General features: G+C 43.4%; 1 protein-coding gene across 1 annotated transcript; it reads right to left on the bottom strand.

Moving 5' to 3' along the window:
* Positions 1-4,919: 4,919 nt before the first annotated feature.
* On the bottom strand, positions 4,920-6,350 carry LOC574382 (alpha-defensin 5 precursor). The gene is given in 2 exon segments (NM_001032957.2): positions 4,920-5,158; positions 6,137-6,350. Coding segments are annotated over 2 exon segments (294 nt in total). The 5' UTR covers positions 6,309-6,350; the 3' UTR covers positions 4,920-5,036.
* Positions 6,351-18,670: the final 12,320 nt, after the last annotated feature.

Consider the following 18,670-nt stretch of genomic DNA (forward strand, 5'->3'; position numbering starts at 1 on the left):
TGCTACAAGTATAAAAAATTAGCTGAGCATGGTTGCATATGCCTGTAGTATCAGCTACTTGGGAGGCCAAGGCATGAGAATCGCTTAAACCTGAGAGGCAGAGGTTGGAGTTGGCTGAGATCACAGCACTGTACTCCAGCCTGGGTAACAGAGTGAGAGTCTGTCTTGTTAAAAACAAAAAAACAAAAAAAGAGACAGTTTCAAGCATTTAATCTATGAAAAACATGATATAGAATATGATAGAACTAAGATATTGTTGAAGTCCTTCTAAAGAACTGGAACAAGACTGAAATACAGAGACTTAGAAGGTTGCTTAGTAAAACTGAAGGACCAGTGTGATGGTTAATTTTATGTGTCAAGTTGGTTGGTTTGCAGTGGACCAGATATTTGGTCATACATGATTCTGGGTATTTATGTAAGGGTGTCTTATTGGATGTGATTAAGATTTAAGTTGGTGGACTTTCCGTGAAGTAGATTGTCTTGTTTCATGTCAGTGGTCCTCATCCAATCCGCTGAAGGCTTGAAAAGGGAAAAGGTTGACCTTCCCTGGGCAAGAGTGAATTCTGCCAGCAGACAGGCTCCAGACTTGAACTGCAAGTTTGACTCTTCCCCGAGCCTCCAGTATGATGGCCCATCCTGGAGATTTTTGATTTGCTAGCTCCTTAGTCACATGAGGCATTTCCTTGAAAACAATCTCTCTATACATACACATTATTTTGGTTCTGTTTCTCTGGAGATCCCTGACCAAGACACACAGTTTAGGTAGACGCTTGTTTTATGTGGTCACCTGAATTTTCTGCAGCAGAGAACAGGAAGATCTGCAGTTAGACTGACTGGGGTTGGGACATGAGAATGAGGATGTGTGGGATGGAAACACGAGGAGATACATGCAGGACACAGTTGAAATGAGAGTGACGTGCCTTGTATCAGGCCTTTTTGTTTAGGTCCATGCTGAGCCAAGAATTTCCATTAACAGTTAGAAAAAGCCTCCCATTGCCTGAAGGAAGGGTGAAGAACATCTTCTGTTTATCTTGGTTTTTGCATAACCTGCTCTCCTCCTGACCAGAGACTTGATGCTCAATGTAATAGCTTTGGGCCCGAGGAAACATTTATTTTGTTTCTTACTGTAAGTTTTACTCAGAGCAGAGAGTAGGGTATTCTTCCCCATGACCTTGGAGTCCTACTCCTTGGAAGTTATTCATATCCCCGATCACTGTGCTAATATAAGACAAGAGTCTTAGCTTCAAGGCAAAATGGGACGTTGAAGAGATCTGCCTGGAAAACCTAGAGTTGTTTATACTGTAGCTGCTCTGAATGGAGCAGCAGAGCCTCTAACAAACCCCCACTTTGTAGCTGATGTTTACATAAAGGCTGATGAGGAACAGGAGATACTATTCAAGATTCTTATAAAAACAGAACCCATTGACCCAGCACAGTGGCTCATGCCTGTAATCCCAGCACTTTAGGAGGCCGAAGAAGGGACATCATTCAAGGTTAGGAGTTCGACACTAGCCTGGCCAATATGGTGATGAAAGGAGCTGGGCACATTCCTCAGCCCCGGGCTCAAAACTCCCTGAGCCTAGCACAAACACATCCCATCCTCCCATCCCACCACCATATATCTCTCAAACTCCCTGAGCCCAGTACAAACACCACCTGGAAAGTCTCCGATAAGGAGACAGCCGTTCAAGGTTACTGAAAGCGCAGGAGCCAAAAGAATTTCTTTGTTCCCCTGCAACTTTCGGGCTATAAAAAGCAAACGCTCGCATTGTTCGGGGCCCTCTTGTATACTGTGTAAAGGAGGGACCAGGTTCGAACTTGTAGTAAAGATCCTTGCCGCTTGGCTTTAACTCTGGACTCTGGTGGTCTTCTTTGGGGAACAAACAGTCTGGGCATAACAGTGAAACCCAATCTCTAATAAAAATATGAAAATGAACTGGGCGCATTGGCACTTGCCTGTAATCCTAGCTACTTGGGAGGGTATGGCAGAAGAATCACTTGAACCTGGGAAGTGGAGGTTGTGGTGAACCAAGATCGTGCCACTGCACTCCAGCCTGGGCAACAGAGGAAGATTGCATCTCAACCAAAACAAAACAAAACAAAACACCCAAAAAACAAAAAGCAGAACACATCAAAAAGAAAGGGCAGAGACCAAACAACCAGTCAGTTTTGGCTGTGAGTAAAGCAGTTAAATAGAGGAGCATCACGGTGACTTTTAGGCAACCAGGTGAGACCTGGAAAATCCTTCCCTTTCACCTATAGGCCAACCTGGCCTAAGTTCACAGACTTTGTAGAGTGACTTTATCTTCCCAAAAGATGTCCTTGTATTCAGCATCTGAGGTCTCTCCACTACCCGTCTGGTTCCTGCTGCCAGAAAGCCTCGCCTCCTGGGTGGTGCATGAGAAGGCTCTCCCTCCTCTACCGTGCTCTCTTGCTGGCCCTCCAGTTCCAGGACCAGGTGTGACAGCAAGAGTGGAAGAGAGTCCTGCTCAGAAGGGCTGCTGAGGCAGAGAACCAGCCCCGACCACCTATCTCCCAGTATAGTGGAGAGCTCTCACTAAGGACCATCAGATGAGGGAAGGCAGCACCAGCCTGGACTAGCTTGGTAAGTTCTTTAATATTGAAAGGGCTTTTGTGCACAGAGAAAAATCTCATCACTATTTACACTAAATTTATACCAGGTCTTGAGTATTAAATACTGATACAAAGGTGATTATTTCAATTCCCTTCATCTACATTGATGTCATACATTTAGTATGCCTGGTTGTTTTTAGACACATCTAACACCTTCAAGAATAGATAAACATATTCCTGAATGATGATCCTGTTATACCCAGACCGTTTGTTCCCCAAAGAAGACCACCAGAGTCCAGAGTCAAAGCCAAGCGGCAAGGATCTTTTACTGCAAATTCGAACTTCGTCCCTCCATTCTACAGCATACAAGAGTGCCCCAAACAATGCGAGTGCTTGCTTTTTATAGCCCGATGTAAATAAGATACGTAAAGTTACAGAGGAACATGGGAATTCTTTTGGTTACAGCATTACAATTGGTTTACATTTTAAGTTATACATTTAGCAGTTTTCTATTGGTTCCCGCGCTTTCAGTAAACCCACAAACGGCTGTGTCCTTATCGGGGACTTTTCCAGGTGGTGTTTATACTGGGCTCAGGAAATTGAGAGATATATGGTGGGATGTGTTTGTACTGGGCTCAGGAAATTGAGAGATATATGGTGGGATGTGTTTGTACTGGGCCTGTTTGTGTTAAGCCCCGAGCTGAGGAATGTGCTTTGTGTTGAGCCCGGGGCTGAGGAATGTGCTTTGTGTTGAGCCCGGGGCTGAGGAAAGTGCCTGATTTCTTTCAATCCCAAGCTTATTCATTCATTATACCAAAAGTGATATAGAAGGGCCCATATCATGGATTTGATATCTTTTCTTATTTGTTTTGTTATTATTCCTTCCTATGATTTTCGTGATCTTCTGAGACCCCAGATTACTAAATGAGGTTGCAAGTCTAGGGTCAAACAGCTGATCCTTGATCAGGAAACAGTGCTTTGTATGTGTCTAAGATGAATCAAAGTCAGGCTACTTGTTATTTATTATCAGGTTGAGACTTTTTGTTGTTGTTGTTGTAATAAAGATGTTTGTTTGTGTTTTGTTTTGTCATATCATGGCACTGTTCAGTCCCTGTCTTTTATATAAATTTTAATTCTAGAAACTTGCCTTTCTCACAAATATGTTGTTCTTAAGTTTTTGCACAGCCGTAAGTGTATGGCCAATTGTCTTATCATTAGGATTATTGACTTGGTTCATTGGCATCATTAAAAACATATTAACATATATTTTCTCACTAGCATTTTATTAAAATGAGTATAGCTTTATTATAATGAGTAGAATTCATATGCTTGAAGGGATGGAGAATTGAGACCAACTCCTTCATTAAACATTGGTCTAATTAAGCTTTTGGGGTGCAGTAAAGGACCATTTGTCTCGTTGGTTATTGGGCCTCATCCTCTATGGTCACCAGCTTCTGAGCTCTTCTTCCATCTGGTTATTAATTGAATCACTGATGCTCGTCAGTCTTTCCTGTTTTTGGCACAGTTTTAACTTTTTCCTTGTTAAACTTTATTTTATTCTGTCTTGTTGATACAGTTATATATCACTTACCAAAATAGAGTGAAATAAAGCTTAATGTATAGCATATGTATTTAACACATCTGCTTAGAATTTCAAAAATTATGTTTAGCAATGCTTTCCCACTTTTCAAAATTAAAGGACAAGTGAACATAGCACATCAGATCTATCTTTCCTTTGAGCCAACAACCACTTTTTGCCTCTCATTGTAAACTTCTATTGTTTGAGTATCATTAGGAATGCACTGAACCTTTAAGTTTCAAACTATTCCAATTAACACTTAAATCCTGTCAGGCATGGTGGCTCAGCATGAAATCCTAGCACTATGGGAGGCTGAGGAGGACAGATCACTTAAGCTCAGGAGTTCAAGACCAATCTGGGCAACATGGTGAAACCCTGTCTCTCCAAAAAGTACAAAACATTAGCAGGGTGTGGTGGCACATGCCTGTAGTCCCAGCTACTCAAGAGGCTGAGGTGGGAGGATCATTCGAGCACAGGAGGTTAAGGCTGCAGTGAGCAGAGATTGCACCATTGTATTCCAGCTCAGGTGGCTAAGTGAGACACTGTCTCAAACAAGAACAACAGCAACAAACCCAATTTTATTCATTTTTGCTATTTCATTATTGCTCTATGATGCTCGAATAGTACATTATTGGAATGCAAAGACCAGTTAACTTAATGTGGATCAGAATTGTCTATACAAAGGAACCGTACAATCCACCATATAAAAAAGCAAAAGGGAAAAAAAGAAAAAGAAAAGAAAATTTAAAAGGTCAAACACACTAAGTTGAATGCTTGAACTTTATTTTGGAGAGAAAAATTTAGAAAGACTCAAGGTACACAGAGTGAAGTGTTTTTTCTTTTTCAGGACCTTGGATTGAATCTTGCACTGTTTTGGTTTTATCTAGGAAGCTCGGCGACAGCAGATTTTGGCGAATTGGCCCATTTTAGTGCAACTTCCGAAGTGGGCCTCACGCCAGGAACAACGGCCGATTCGGCAAAGGCAGATCATTCTTGCCTGAGAACCTGTGGAAAGAAGAGAGAATCAGGCACAGCGAGGGAGGTGGGGAAAAGGACAGGCAGAGCCAGACTAACTGAGATAGTCTAAATAAGAGACACTGTATCAGTCATGTTAGGATGGAGAAAATTCATGTCTTTGTCATAAATGACAAGAAATCGTACTAGTTATGTGTTAGTCATGCAAGATCATAGTTCTTTCCCCATCTGAGTCTATTCAGGACATGTTTATTACCTGCTCCCTGGTAAAACAATATACCTCTCAACCCCCTGGTTACCTACTCTTTATTCTGCTTAATCCATACCCCTAATCTTGACCTCCATGTATGATCTGCATGTCCTAACAAGGCTCCCTTATGCACCTGCATCCGTTTCTGAGATGCTGCATTGTGCACGCTCATGTCATGGACCCAAATACTTTGGTGCTCAAGGAGTCTTTGAAGACCTCCCAAATTCAAATTCTTCATTCTCTCTCTCCCCCCCCCCTTTTTTTTTTTTAAAAACATTTTACTTATGTACTTATTTTAATTGACAAATAATAATTGTGTATATGTATGAGACACAATATGATGTTTGGATCTAAGTATGTATTGTAGAAAGATTTAATGAAGCCCATTAGCCTACATTGAAACACACCCATAGGTTCCTCTCTAGGTTCTAAAAGCTTTACCAATGGACAAAGTAAAATATTCTCTCCATAACCAAGTCTACCCATTCAGACCTGCAAATAACTAGTCAGTGTAGCTCTTTCTATCTTAAAAGTAACAAATTTCACAGAAATATCTTGAAACTAAAAGTCTTAGAAGAAAGAAAATCTTTTAGATGTGTTCGGTTCTCACTGATTAATTCAGAGATGAGAAAATCAAGGTCCAGGAAGATTAAGTAAAGTCACTCAAGTGAGGTAGACTTTTCCACACTTGATACCAGAGCCTGTCTCCAATCCTGTTGTTCTAGATTTTGCAGATCTGCAAGATTGATGTCTCCTACCTGAGGCTTTAAGAGTAGAGAGTCCATTTTCTTCAAAGGAGACAGCAAAGTCCTGGTTATCTTCCGCAGGCTGCTCCTGGGTTGCAGCCTCATCAGCTCTTTCCTGGAGTGACTCAGCCTGGGCCTGCAGGGCCACCAGGAGAATGGCAGCAAGGATGGTGAGGGTCCTCATGGCTGGGGTCACCTGGAGGAGGGAGAGCAGGTGTGGATGTGTGGAGAGTGAGGAGTGAGCCTGGATTTATAGCTCTGCTGGGAGAAGGCCTGAGACAGAAGCTGCAGTGAGAGGAGGTGGGCAAGTGGTTGGGAGGGGAAGGGCTGCCTTCGCCCTCAAGATCTCTTTGATGCTCCTCTTTCTCCTGCCTTTCATCACAGAGTGAGTCTGTATGCTTAATGCCTCTTCTTGATCCAAGCTGTTAATGATGATAAGGACACTAGTATCCTGTTTCCCTTCTGCTTGAGTATTTACTTTTATATATTCAGACAGGAAAAGCAACAGTGCTTTCATTCAATAAATGTGGGGATCAAATGCCTCTTGTTTTCTGAAGATGGTCCCTGGTACTCTCTGGATGACTCTCTGGGGTCAGACCTGGGTCCCAGTGGAGCAGAGAGTTAATCCATTTTTTCTTTCTTTGCAGAGAAACTAATAGAGTGTATCTCCCACTTATTCTACCTTATGAAAATGAGAGGATCTGAATCAGATCTGTAATATCTATAATATCAATTTGAATTCATGAATTAACAGGGAGACTGGGAGGGACTAATTTCCTGTATCGGTGATTCCAGCTTTCATGGCCCTTGTTATACCCTGGTGGCCATTTTGCACCAGGTTTTAAACCATCTGTATTTGTACTGCTGCTCTGTTTCTCACTGGACATTGCTGAGTTTGCAGATAGCATTCCATGATTGCTTCCCAGCCTACATCTCTCTGGCATTGTCTCTCTGAATCTCTAGAAATGACTGAAGAAACAATTTGGAACATTTTTATTCCGGTTCTAACCTTTCTCCGTGAGTTCTGTCATGTTTTTGATCACCCAGAGTCCTTATTAATTGGGAAAATTGGTATCTTCAGTGTCCCTTCATCCTTCTCTGACCCCGAAATTAATTGGGTGAGCAGAAAATCTGGAAAGAGAAATGGGTGGTTTAAAAACCACTGTCCAGGCCCTGTGGTATGCTCAGACAGCAGAGCTGAGCACTGGCCAAGCCAGAAGATGCCCAGTGGCCCATCTTCCCAGGACCAGGCCCCCGTCGGCAGCCCATTGCTCAGCCTTGGACACAACTCTGTTGCCAATCAAGTTTCTTATTATTTCTGGCAAAAGTATTTCTAGAGAACTCCCCTGGGCTGGGCACAGTGGCTCATGCCTGTAATCCCAACACTTTGAGAGGCCAAGGTAGGCAGATGATTTGAAGTTAGGAGGTTGAGAACAGCCTTGCCAACTTGATAAATCTCCGTCTCTACTAAAAATACAAAAATTAGCTGGATGTGGCAGCGGGTGCCTATAGTCCCAGCTACTCTGGAGGCTGAGACACGAGAATCACTTGAACCTGGAAGGCAGAGGTTGCAGTGAGCTGAGATTGCACCACAGCAGTCCAGCCTGGGCAACAGAGCAAGACTCTGTCAAAAAGAAAGGAAGGAAGGAAGGAAGGAAGGAAGGAAGGAAGGAAGGAAGGAGGGAGGGTGGGTGAGAAAGAAGGAAGGAAGGAAGGAAGGGAGAGAGAGAAAGAAAGAAAAGAAAAGAAAGAAAGAAAGAAAGAAAGAAAGAAAGAAAGAAAGAAAGAAAGAAAGAAAGAAAGAAAGAAAGAAAGAAAGGAAGATGAGAAAACTCCACTGACATTATGGAAAATATTTTTAGTTTCCTAATGTGTTTGTAAATAATTATTTAGATAAAATGCCTTTCCCATTCCTTCGTTTCTTTAACTGTAGCAAGGTGCCCATTATCTATTGTCCTCTTGACTTCAAACCTGCTGTCATTTAAAATAAAACCTGAAAAACTGTTTTTCTTGTCCTTTATTCTGAGTCTAATCTTGCCTCTCCTATACTTAGGGCTGGGATAAAAACAGGATTTGCATCCATAATATGGACATTCACTCTTAGAAGGCATGTACCCCCGATCGATGATTTAATTATTTAACATAAAAATTAATTTAACTGTGCTAAAAAGTAGAGGGCAAGGAAATTGGCCTGAAAGAAAATACTTCAGATAACAACAGAGTCTGGATTTATAATAGGGTTTTGTATTCTAGGATATTCTAGGGAACAAATAATGCTTAGAAGTGTGTTTATTACTGGTAACAGTCAAGCAGATGGGAGACAGGAGGAATGATAGGGGCCTTCATGAACATGAAGAGCAGGTGTTTCAGTGCAGCCGCTGGATTGGAGAACCGTCAAAGGTCTGAACTATCAACCCAAAGGATGCCGCTATCCCACAGCCACACGGGTTTGGGGTAGCTCATTGCCCTGGGATGCTGCTTCCTCCAGATAGCACAGAACTGGGGTCTTTTCACTGCCATTGGTCCTCAAAATCCTTCGGTCCCTTGAGAGATATTGACCTATAGGAGGCTCACAGCCCTGAGGACCCTTGTCCTTCTCTGGATCCTCTTGGAGAAAGTGCACCAGGTCCTAGCCCTGGAGCAACTTGGGAAAGAGGACCCAGATGTAGGTGTCCCCTTTGCAGGAATGAAAACTGCATTATGGGCTTCACATAAGACAGCAGGCCAATGTGCTGTCTGTTGGGAGCTGTGGTCTCAGTGGTGTTGTCAACTAACTGTGGGATCATTAGTGAATGACTTCACCTCTCATGGCCTCTATCTTTCAACTCTAAATTGGGGGCCATAGACTCTCTCCAAGAGGTTTTGGGTGCAAAAATTTGGTTTTACGGCCTGTGCATGTCAGTATGAGCAGCTTCAGGCTCAGAGACTAAACCACATCTATTAGAGTTTGGAGTCTGCACTTCAGGGTGTGTGTGCACCTGTGCGTATGCTTGTATGTTGATATGTATGTATGCCCGTGTGGTGAGGGGAGTGTGTTGGGAGGTGGAAACTGGGGATGTATGTGTTGTACGTGTGCATGTGCATGTCTCTGAGTCTGAGTGCCTGTGTGCAGGGAGAGGGGACTGTGTGATAGAAATGACAGAGAGCATGAAAGGAAGAACCAGATCTTAAATGGCCGACAGGTGGCCAGTTATGATCTCTTTATTCTGCGCTAATGGAATCTGCGAGGTATGTTTTCCATGAGCAGACACAGTCCTCCTCTGGGCTGCTCTGATCTGATTTCCTGTACCCTGAAACCCAGCACTGTGCCCAATATGCTGCTCCCTCCTCCTCAAGGTCACCAGGTGAGGGGCACCTGCAGTTGCAGACCCACCTGTTGCCACTGGGCATCACTCTGGGACCTGTATCCTCAGCGACACCTGCTACAGGCTCAGCTGTCCTTGTGCTTTGTTAATTGAGACCCAGATCAGGGCAAGATTCCATTTGAAAACCTGGAAACGAACAATTCAGTCTCTTTACCTTGTGCTTTATTTTCTCTCTATCTCCAAAAATGAATTTTCACAGTAAACTCAATGTATTTGGGCCATATAGTCCCCCCTTTTCTTTGCCTTATTTTTTTCTTTACTTGTTTTTCTTACCTTTTTGTTTCTATTGTCCTGGTCATTTTCATAGAGATGTCGATGCTGCACTTTCTACCCTGAGGAGCTGGACCTCAGGGTAGAAAGGTCTACTTGTCCAGGTTACTCAGGGCCAGAACAAAAAGAGGATTTTCACCCATAATATGGACATTGACTCTTAGGAGGCATGTATTCCCCTGATGGATGAGTTAATTATTTAACATAGGAAGTAACTGTGTTAAGAAAGTAGGGTGCAAGGGAATTGGCCTGGAAGAAAATAAGATAGCAACAGAATCTGGTTGTATAATAGAGGTTGTATTCCAGGATATTCCAGGGGACAAATGATGCTTAGACATGACCATATTTATTGCTGGTAACAGTCAAGCAGATGGGAGATGGAGAGAGATAGGGGCCTTCATGACCATGAGCACCTCTGGCTCCTCCTTGTGGACACCTACAGCCCAGTTTTGCACTATTGGATGAACCTTCCTCACTTGTTCAGAGGCTGCTGGACACCAATTGCAAGAGCACAGCTGTGGGGGCATCCTACGTCACCCGTGTGCTGACTCTGAGACACAGAGCAAGTGGCATAACTTCTCTGTGCCTCTGTTTCCACATTTTGTAAAGAGGAATAAGGGTAACCGTAATTATATAACAATAGCACCTACCTCACAGGATTGTCTGAGGAATAAAAAGGGTAAGGGCGTTGAAGTTCTTAGCTCTGTTCTTGGCACACATGTGTCAGCCATGCAGTGTGTCATTTTAAATGGCCTCTGAGGTCTTTCCAATTCGAGTCCAGTGTTCATATGCCCACCACCTGCTCATGGCTGCCTAGGCAGAGGGCTGAGCTGGTTCCTGTCTTGGTCTTGTTTAGATCTAACACCCAAGGGCAGGACTCATTGGAGATGTATAATGTATAATGGTGGTGAGCTGTCTGTGGCAGGTGTGACTGCTAATATTCTATACTGTGTAAATAACAGTTTACTTTGTCACTTCATTTGGGACCATCAGCAGCAGAACGAAGAGATGTGAGTAAAGCCTGGCATGGATTCTAAGATTTTGACTTGGGGTTGGAGGAGCTCATGTAGTTCACATAACTTAGGCACGTCTTTATTATGAATAAAATGCCATCGTTCTTGGTTACGTTCAGAATGATGCTGGCCGGGCGCAGTGGCTCACACCTGTAATCCCAACACTTTGGGAGGGTGAGGCGGGTGGATCATGAGGTCAAGAGATCGAGACCATCCAAACTGGAATTCCCCAGTTTTCCAGGCTGGGGTACAAATTCTGACTAGGGCTGTCCTGTTCCCAGCAGCTCTCTAGACTGCAAGGCCTGGGTTTAATAGCTACCCTACAAGCCACGTGTACATGAGATACCACACAAGGCCAATCATGGAGAACACTGACATCTTGTCACTCAGGGCTTCTTCCCAGTGCTTCCATATTGACACAGATTATGGGGTCAGCTCACACCCACTTTTCCTTGGAGCCTTTCTCCCGCATGGCCACATTTGGTGATGGCACTTCCATATGGTCTTTGCCTGATATAGTTGTTGCCTCTAATTTGAAGGCTTCTTCTCCTCATTTGCTGCCTCTGACTGTACCGTCGGTGGGTTCTGGAGCAATAATCCCTACTTCCTGCCAGGAGGAGTAAGTGGGAAATATTAGCTAACCTTTAAAACTGGTAAAAACGGGAGCTTGTGCCAGAAGTTGCTTGTCAAATGGAGAGGTGTGGTCTAGCAAAAGCCTCGTGGCCCTGCTGGGTGCCAGTGGGCCTGGGGCGTCAGTCCTCAGAAGATCGTAGTTTACTATCCATCCACAATTCATTGTTCAGTAAATGTTTGACGTTGAGATGGTGGATGTCCTGTGATGGTGTGGGGAGGTCTCATTATTGGAGAACATGTAAATGATGTTATCTCTAAGGGAAAAAGAAGCTAACTCTTCTGTGATCACCAAGGTGGGCAGCACAGTGGGTCTATCCCAACTGTGATGAAGCGATGGTGGCCATCGGGTTGAGAATTAAAAAAGTGATGGCCCTTGGAAGGACCTTGGTGCGTTGGGTTTCCATAGCACATCCAGAGACATTAATAACCATGACTTTAGGAGACCAACGCGCTGCTTGAGGAGGCTGGTGGCTTGGGGATCATGAACTAAATGAGACTCCCTTAATCCACCCCAGTGTTGTGATACCCTGAGAGGGGAGCCTCCATCTGAATCAATGATACGTGTGTTTCTAAAGGAGAAAGTGAAGAAATGCCACGAAAAGAGAATACCTGCACCACCCAGGGCATAAGGAGTTACCTTCCCTGGAAGACTACACGTACAGAAGCCCATAGCCAGGACTAGTGTGCTTTGTCCAGAGGCTCTGAGAGTTGTGATGGGCGGTAGTGAGGGCCTCCCCATGAAACTCAGAACCTGGGACCCAGGCATGGCCTGGAGAGATCACCTGCTGGGCCAGCTACAGACTGTATCCTGCTATGGCCCCAATGGATGTGAAGGGCTTCTGAGTGATGATATTGGTGGGCCTCAGCAGAATGGACAAGTGGGGTATAGCTGTCTCCAAAGACACGAGGTCCCAGTACATGGAGGACCTGCCGCAAAGTGGCTGGCACAGTAGTGGTGAGGATTTAGTTTTTAACTGCAAAGGGGCCTTTGTCAGCCCACTGAGGACCAACTGATGCCCAGAATCTTTACAACAGTGCTGGAGGGGCCGTGAGTGTGTCCTGCAGAAACCTGGGCACTGTCCAGGAAGAGGGAGAGTGGGTGCAGCAGCCCTGCTGCAGATGTGTGGCCTGGCCTAGGTGGTGGCTTTCCATGCAGCACTCAGAGTGATTTGGGGAGCTCAGGGAGAACAGAGACCCTCCAGCTGGCTCAGAGTCACTGATGGCTGCTGTCGCTGGAGGGGTGGCCTTCTCTACTCCCACCCAGTCTTGTGCTCTCGTTCCCTCCCATTCTTGGCTGCAGGACTGGGAACCACCTGCTGGGACGCTGCTCTGTCTGCCTCGTGGCTATGCTCCCATCCTTGCCTCTTCCATAGACTGCGGTCAGGACTCGGCAGCCCAGAGCCCCAGCAGGGTCTCAGTCTGTGCTGAGGTCACACCCAGGCATTGTCTCCATCCTTTCCCAGGTGATTCCAGCAAATTCTTCTTCTTCTTTTTTTTTTCGTAGTGGTTGTTGTTGAGATGGAATCCTGCTCTGTCCCCCAGGCTGGAGTGCAATGGCGCCATCTCAGTTCACTACAACCTCTGCCTCCCAGGTTCAAGCGTTTCTCTTGCCTCAGCCTCCCGAGTAGCTGGGATTACAGGCAGACACCACCATGCTTGGCTAAATTTTGTATTTTTAGTAGAGATGGGATTTCACTATGTTGTCCAGGCTGGTCTCAAACTTCTGACCTCAAGTGATCCACCCACTTCGGCCTCCCAAAGTGCTGAGATTACAGGCATGAGCCACCACGCCCGGCCTGGAGCCATTTCTTTGTTGGACACAGACCCACTCTGTCCTCCCTTACTTTTCCAGTGACTCACCGATCCCCTGTCAACAGTTCTTATTTTAAATTCTTCCTTGGGGAGCAGGGGCAGTATGGGACCCAGGTGTGGTGCCAACCTCCGCCCCAAGTGACAGATTCAGAGTCGGCCATGGGACTTGGGCATTGGCTGGAACAATGGGAAGGAAGTAGGGATTTTCTCCAGGAGATTAGCTACGCAGGTCACAGAGAGATGACCATGATTCACATGGCTGTCACCTGCTGAGAGAGCCCAAAGTAAGACCAAGAGAAATAAATGGGAAGACAACAATATGACTCATGCTTTGAGTCCTTAAATCAAGTATTTCCTGAAGTCAGAATTCCCCCTCAATTCCAAGATATAGGAATCAAAATGTTAACTCAGCTTGTCATGGTTTGACGTTTGAATTCAAGACCCCACTAAGATGTCTGAAAAACATCAAAAATACCAAACTCAGGGAACCTGAGAGGCAAAGACAGGGCAGTGCACAAGGACAGGAGATGAGAGCAGATGACAGGTGTCCCGGGGGCAGCTTGGGCCTCAGGCTCCCTGGCGATTCCCATGCACAGCCCCAGGGGAGAAGAGCCTTGTTGATGTTGATCAACGGGGAAGGAGGGATGGCTACAAGAGAGCCTGGAAGCACAGCGGGTGAGTCAGGGATGGGGACCTTCATAGTTGATGGTCAGAGCTGGAGGAATTCCAGGTGGTGGCAGGAGTTAGTGGGTGGCCATGGGTGGAGGGCTGGGGCAAAGAGGAAGGGGGATCACTCTCACTGTCATCCAGGAGGACAAAGCACTGAGAGGTTGGGAGGGTGATCTGCCAGGAAATATTAGAGGAACTCTTTACCTTACTTTTTGTATTTATGAGTTATTTGGCTTTTAGTGGCAAAGGAAGAAATGCAGAATTTCAGAAAAGGAAACGAGTACTTTTCTTATCTCTTACATTCTGGTTTTGTTTGTAAGGAGAGTTCAGAACAAACAGAGATACAGAAAAAACAACTCTATACTTTTCTTGTAAAAGAAAAATTTCAGCAAGACTTCCGAGAAATGTCAAGGAAACGTTTATTGAAGACTGTTGCAATAGGAGTCAAAACGTTGTAATAGGAAGAGCCCTTGGACTCAACTTACCTCAAACCAAAGGCAGGAGAATTTAAGCCTTGTGGGGAGCTAGAAGGATGGTTCTGGAGGTCGTTAGGAGGGAAGTTAGCTAGTGTGATTGGGCCATCTGTGTTTGCTCATTTGTGCTTGTTGGAGTAAGGCTCCCATCCTCCCACAGAGACAGGGCTGCTGCCCTCTTGGGTAATTACACTTATAGGGATGAGGCATCTGACTTATTCGTTATTCATTGTTCTGCCACACGAGTGGTTCAAGGTAGAAAATCTCTTGTATACCATCAGTGAACGTAGAGTGTTTGTGCATCGCAGTGAACAGTTCTGGGTGTTTCTTGAGGCCGAGCAAGTTGCCCTGGTTGTTTGGAGACCTTCACACCTCTCCCTGAATTCTCTATCCTAGAGTTTGGAGCAGTCATTGCCCACCCTAGACTGCAGTAGCAGAAGCCACATGTGGTGCTCCCAGTGTGCCTTTATCCACACAGAGGAGCAGGGAGGCTCCATCCTCATGTGACCCTTTTCCTTGGATTTATGGATGCTTCTCAGCACATGAGCCTGAATTGTACTCCATCCTTCTCTCTGGCAACATCCATTCCTCTGAATTCAGTGGAGGTCGACCTGACATTGCATATGTCTTGCCCTGATATTATTCTCTCCACCGAACATTGTACTCTACCCCTTCTTTTAATCTACCACGTTTTAAATACCTCTGTGTTTCACTATGAAGCATTTTCCTACACTCAAAACCAAAATAGTCTATTTCTTTCTTCTAAACTCCTATTGCTTCATGAAGCCACATTTTCCCAAGGATATTTTTCTGTATTTCAGCCTTCAATGTTTTTAATTGGCTTTTTTTCCCCCATGCTGTCACAGAAACCTGATATGTGGACTGCATTGCTGCTGTAGTTTTCATTTTTTCCTATGCAGTTTACTAATAATGATCTAATTTTATATCATTATGTGATATTGAATATAATGAATTTTATCATAATTAATTATTTGATCTCTTACTGTGTGCTAGGCAGTCATGTGAACACTGTGGTCCAGTAATGAGCAAAACATGCAACTTGCCTTCTAGAGTAGGGAGGGAAATGTTACAGAGAGTAAGTGAAGTGTACAGAATATGAGACCGTTACAATTCTACAGTTAAAAATAAAGAGAGCAAGTGGGATGGAGACTGCTCAGGAAAGTTGCTGCAATTTAAAATTGAGAATCCAGGAAAGATGTCAGTGACAAAGTGAAATTTTAGGAGAGACCCCAGGTCTGGGAAATGAGCCAGGTATATTTCTGGTTGAAATGCAGATGCCCTGTGGATAGAGTCAACCCGACCCAGCCCACAATTTGGAACAATATGGAACGTTAGTTCAGGGACCTCAGGACTTTGAAGCAGTGGTGGTTACTAGAAACCAAGGGAGGCTCCTGGCCTTCACAATCTGAAGTTCTGTGTGTTTCCTTCACCATCTAAAGGAGGGGAAGGGTGGGATCATTTGTCTGTCAGAATGCCTGTGTCCTCCCTGGGATCTGTGTTGGGTTCCCCAGCTGTGCAGTGTTTCAGTGAGGTGCCTGGACACCTGAACCGCCTCTTCAGACAGACAGAGCCTCATTCTGGGGCTGAGACCTCCTCAGAATCTCATGGGGTGGACGTGGGAAACACCTGCTCCCTTCTCCTGGGCTCTGGATATTTGCGATTGGTGTTCGTGGTCACAGCAGTGTCGGCCCTTGAGATGTTTTTGTCAAGAATGGTGAAAACCCACTTGAAATGCTGTCCCTTTATTTGAAGTCTGCAATCTCTCTGTCCCACTCAAACTCTTTGTGTCATTTTACTAGTGACCACCTAAGAGTAGGTATGGCTTGAATATAGGTTTTGTTATGTTCTGTTTCTAATTTCATTTGTTTCAAGCAATCTTTAAATTTCCTTCTTATTTTTTAATTGACCCATTGGTTATTCAGGAACATGTTGTTTAATTCCATGTGTCTGTACAGTTACCAAAGTTCCTCTTATCATTGATTACAAATTGTATTCCACTGTGGTCAGAATACTTGATATAATTTTGATATACTTGATACAGTTTTGGTTCAAAAATTTGTTGAGAGTTGTTTTGGGGACTAACATACGATGTGTTCTGGAGAATGTTCCATGTGCTGATGAGAAGAATATAGTCTGCATCAGTTGGATGAAATATTCTGTCAATGTCAGTTAGGTCCATTTGGGCTAGAGTGTAGTTTAACTCTGATGTTTGGTTTTGTTAATTTTCTGTTGAAATGATCAGTTCTTTACTGAAAGTGAGTTGTTGGAGTTTTCTACTATTATTGTATTGCAGCTTATCTCTTTAGATCCATTAATACTTGCATTTGAAAGCTCTTTAAATTTTTATAACCTTTTGCTAAATTGACCACTATATCATTATGTAATGATCTTGTTTGCTAATTTTTATAATTTTTGACTGGAATTCTATTTTGTCTGATAGAAATATGGCTACATTTGCTCTCTTTTGGTTTCCATTTGCATGAAATATCTTTCTTCATTCCTTCACTTTCAATCTATCTGTGTCTTTATAGATGAAGTAATTTTCTTGTAGGGAGCATATAGTTGGATCTTGATTTTCAATCCATTCAGCCAATGTATGTCTATAAATTGAAGAATTTAGTTTATATTTAATGTTATTATTGATAGGTAAGAACTTACTATTGCCATTTTGTTACTTGTTTTCTGGTTGTTTTGTAACTCATCTCTTCCTTTTCTTTCTTCTTTTATAACTTTCCTCCTTAGCAGTTAAATGATTTTCTCTGGTAGTGCTTTACTTCTTTGCTTTTAAAAAAGTATATTCCATGCTGGGCATGGTGGCTCCAACCTGTAATCACACCACTTTGGGAGACCAAGGCTGGTGGATCACGAATTCAGGAGATCAAGACTATGCTGGCTAACACGGTGATACCCCGTCTCTACTAAAAATACAAAAAATTAGCCAGGGGTGGTGGCAGACACCTGTAGTTCCAGCTGCTTGGGAGGCTGAGGCAGGAGAATGGCCAGAACGTGGGAGGTGGAGCTTGCAGTGAGCTGAGATCATGCCGCTGCACTCTAGCCTGGGTGACAGAGTGTGACTCTGTCTCAAAAAACAAAAAAGAAATGTATGCATTATAGGCTTTTCCTCTGGGGTTACTATGGAGATTATGAAATGTGTATAAGAAGTTATTTTGAACAAATGGCAATTTAACTTTGATCACAAGAAAGTAGAAGAAACTAACAAAGAGAGAAAAACCTAAAAAACTCTGCACTTTAACTCCCTACCCCTCAACATTTAGACTTTTTTTGATCTCAATGTATGTCTTTTTATATTGCCTATCTCTTAACAAATGATTTCATTATTTTCGATAGATTTGCTTTTAAGTATTCATACTAGAGATATGAGAGATCTACATACCACAATGATAGTATTACAGTATTCTAAAATTGTCTGTGTACTTACTTTTACCAATTAGTTTTATACCTTCAGATGTTTTCTTATGGCATGTTGGCATCCTTTTCTTAAAGACTAAAGAATTTTCTTTCATAATTTTGTATTAAGACAGACAGGTCTGGTAATGAATTTCCTCAGTTTTTGTTTGTCAGGCACAATTTTATTTCTACTCAGTATATGAAAGATAGCTTTGCTGGGTACAGTATTCTCGGTGGGAAGATTTTTTCCTCAAGCTACCCCCCAGCACTTTGAGCATATCATCCCTCTTCTTGTTGGTCTGTAGGATTTCCACTGAGAAGTTTGTAGCCAGAAGAATTGGAGCTCCTTTATGTGTAATTTGCTTGTTTCTTCTTGCTGCTTTTAGAATCCTCTGTTTGTCCTTTGAGAGTTTAATGACTACATGTCTTATGATAGTCTTCTTTGTGTTGAATCTGTTTGATGATCTTTGACCTTCCTGTACCTAGATATTTATATCTTCCTCTACATTTGGAAAGTTTTCTTTCTTATTATTTATTAAGTTTTGTAGCCCTTGCCCTCTCTCAGCTCCCTTTTGAAGGTCAATGACTTTTAGATTTGCTCTTTTGAGGTACTTTCTATATTTAATTGGTATTCTTCATTCTTTTTCCCTTTTTTTCTGCTCTTACTTTGTATTTCAAATAACCTGCATTGAGTTTACTGAATTTTTTTTACTTGATGAATTCTGTTACTGTGAGTCTGATAGTTTTCTGCCAGGGAGTTTATTTCTCAGTTCCAGGATTTCTGTTTGATTTTTAGAAAACTATTTTGATCTCTTTGCTAAATATTTCTGATACATTTCTGAATTACTTTTCTGTGTCATCACAAAGTTTGCTGAGTTTCCT

Source organism: Macaca mulatta, chromosome 8, assembly GCF_049350105.2.
Source record: "Macaca mulatta isolate MMU2019108-1 chromosome 8, T2T-MMU8v2.0, whole genome shotgun sequence".
In the NCBI taxonomy this organism is placed as follows: domain Eukaryota; kingdom Metazoa; phylum Chordata; class Mammalia; order Primates; family Cercopithecidae; genus Macaca; species Macaca mulatta.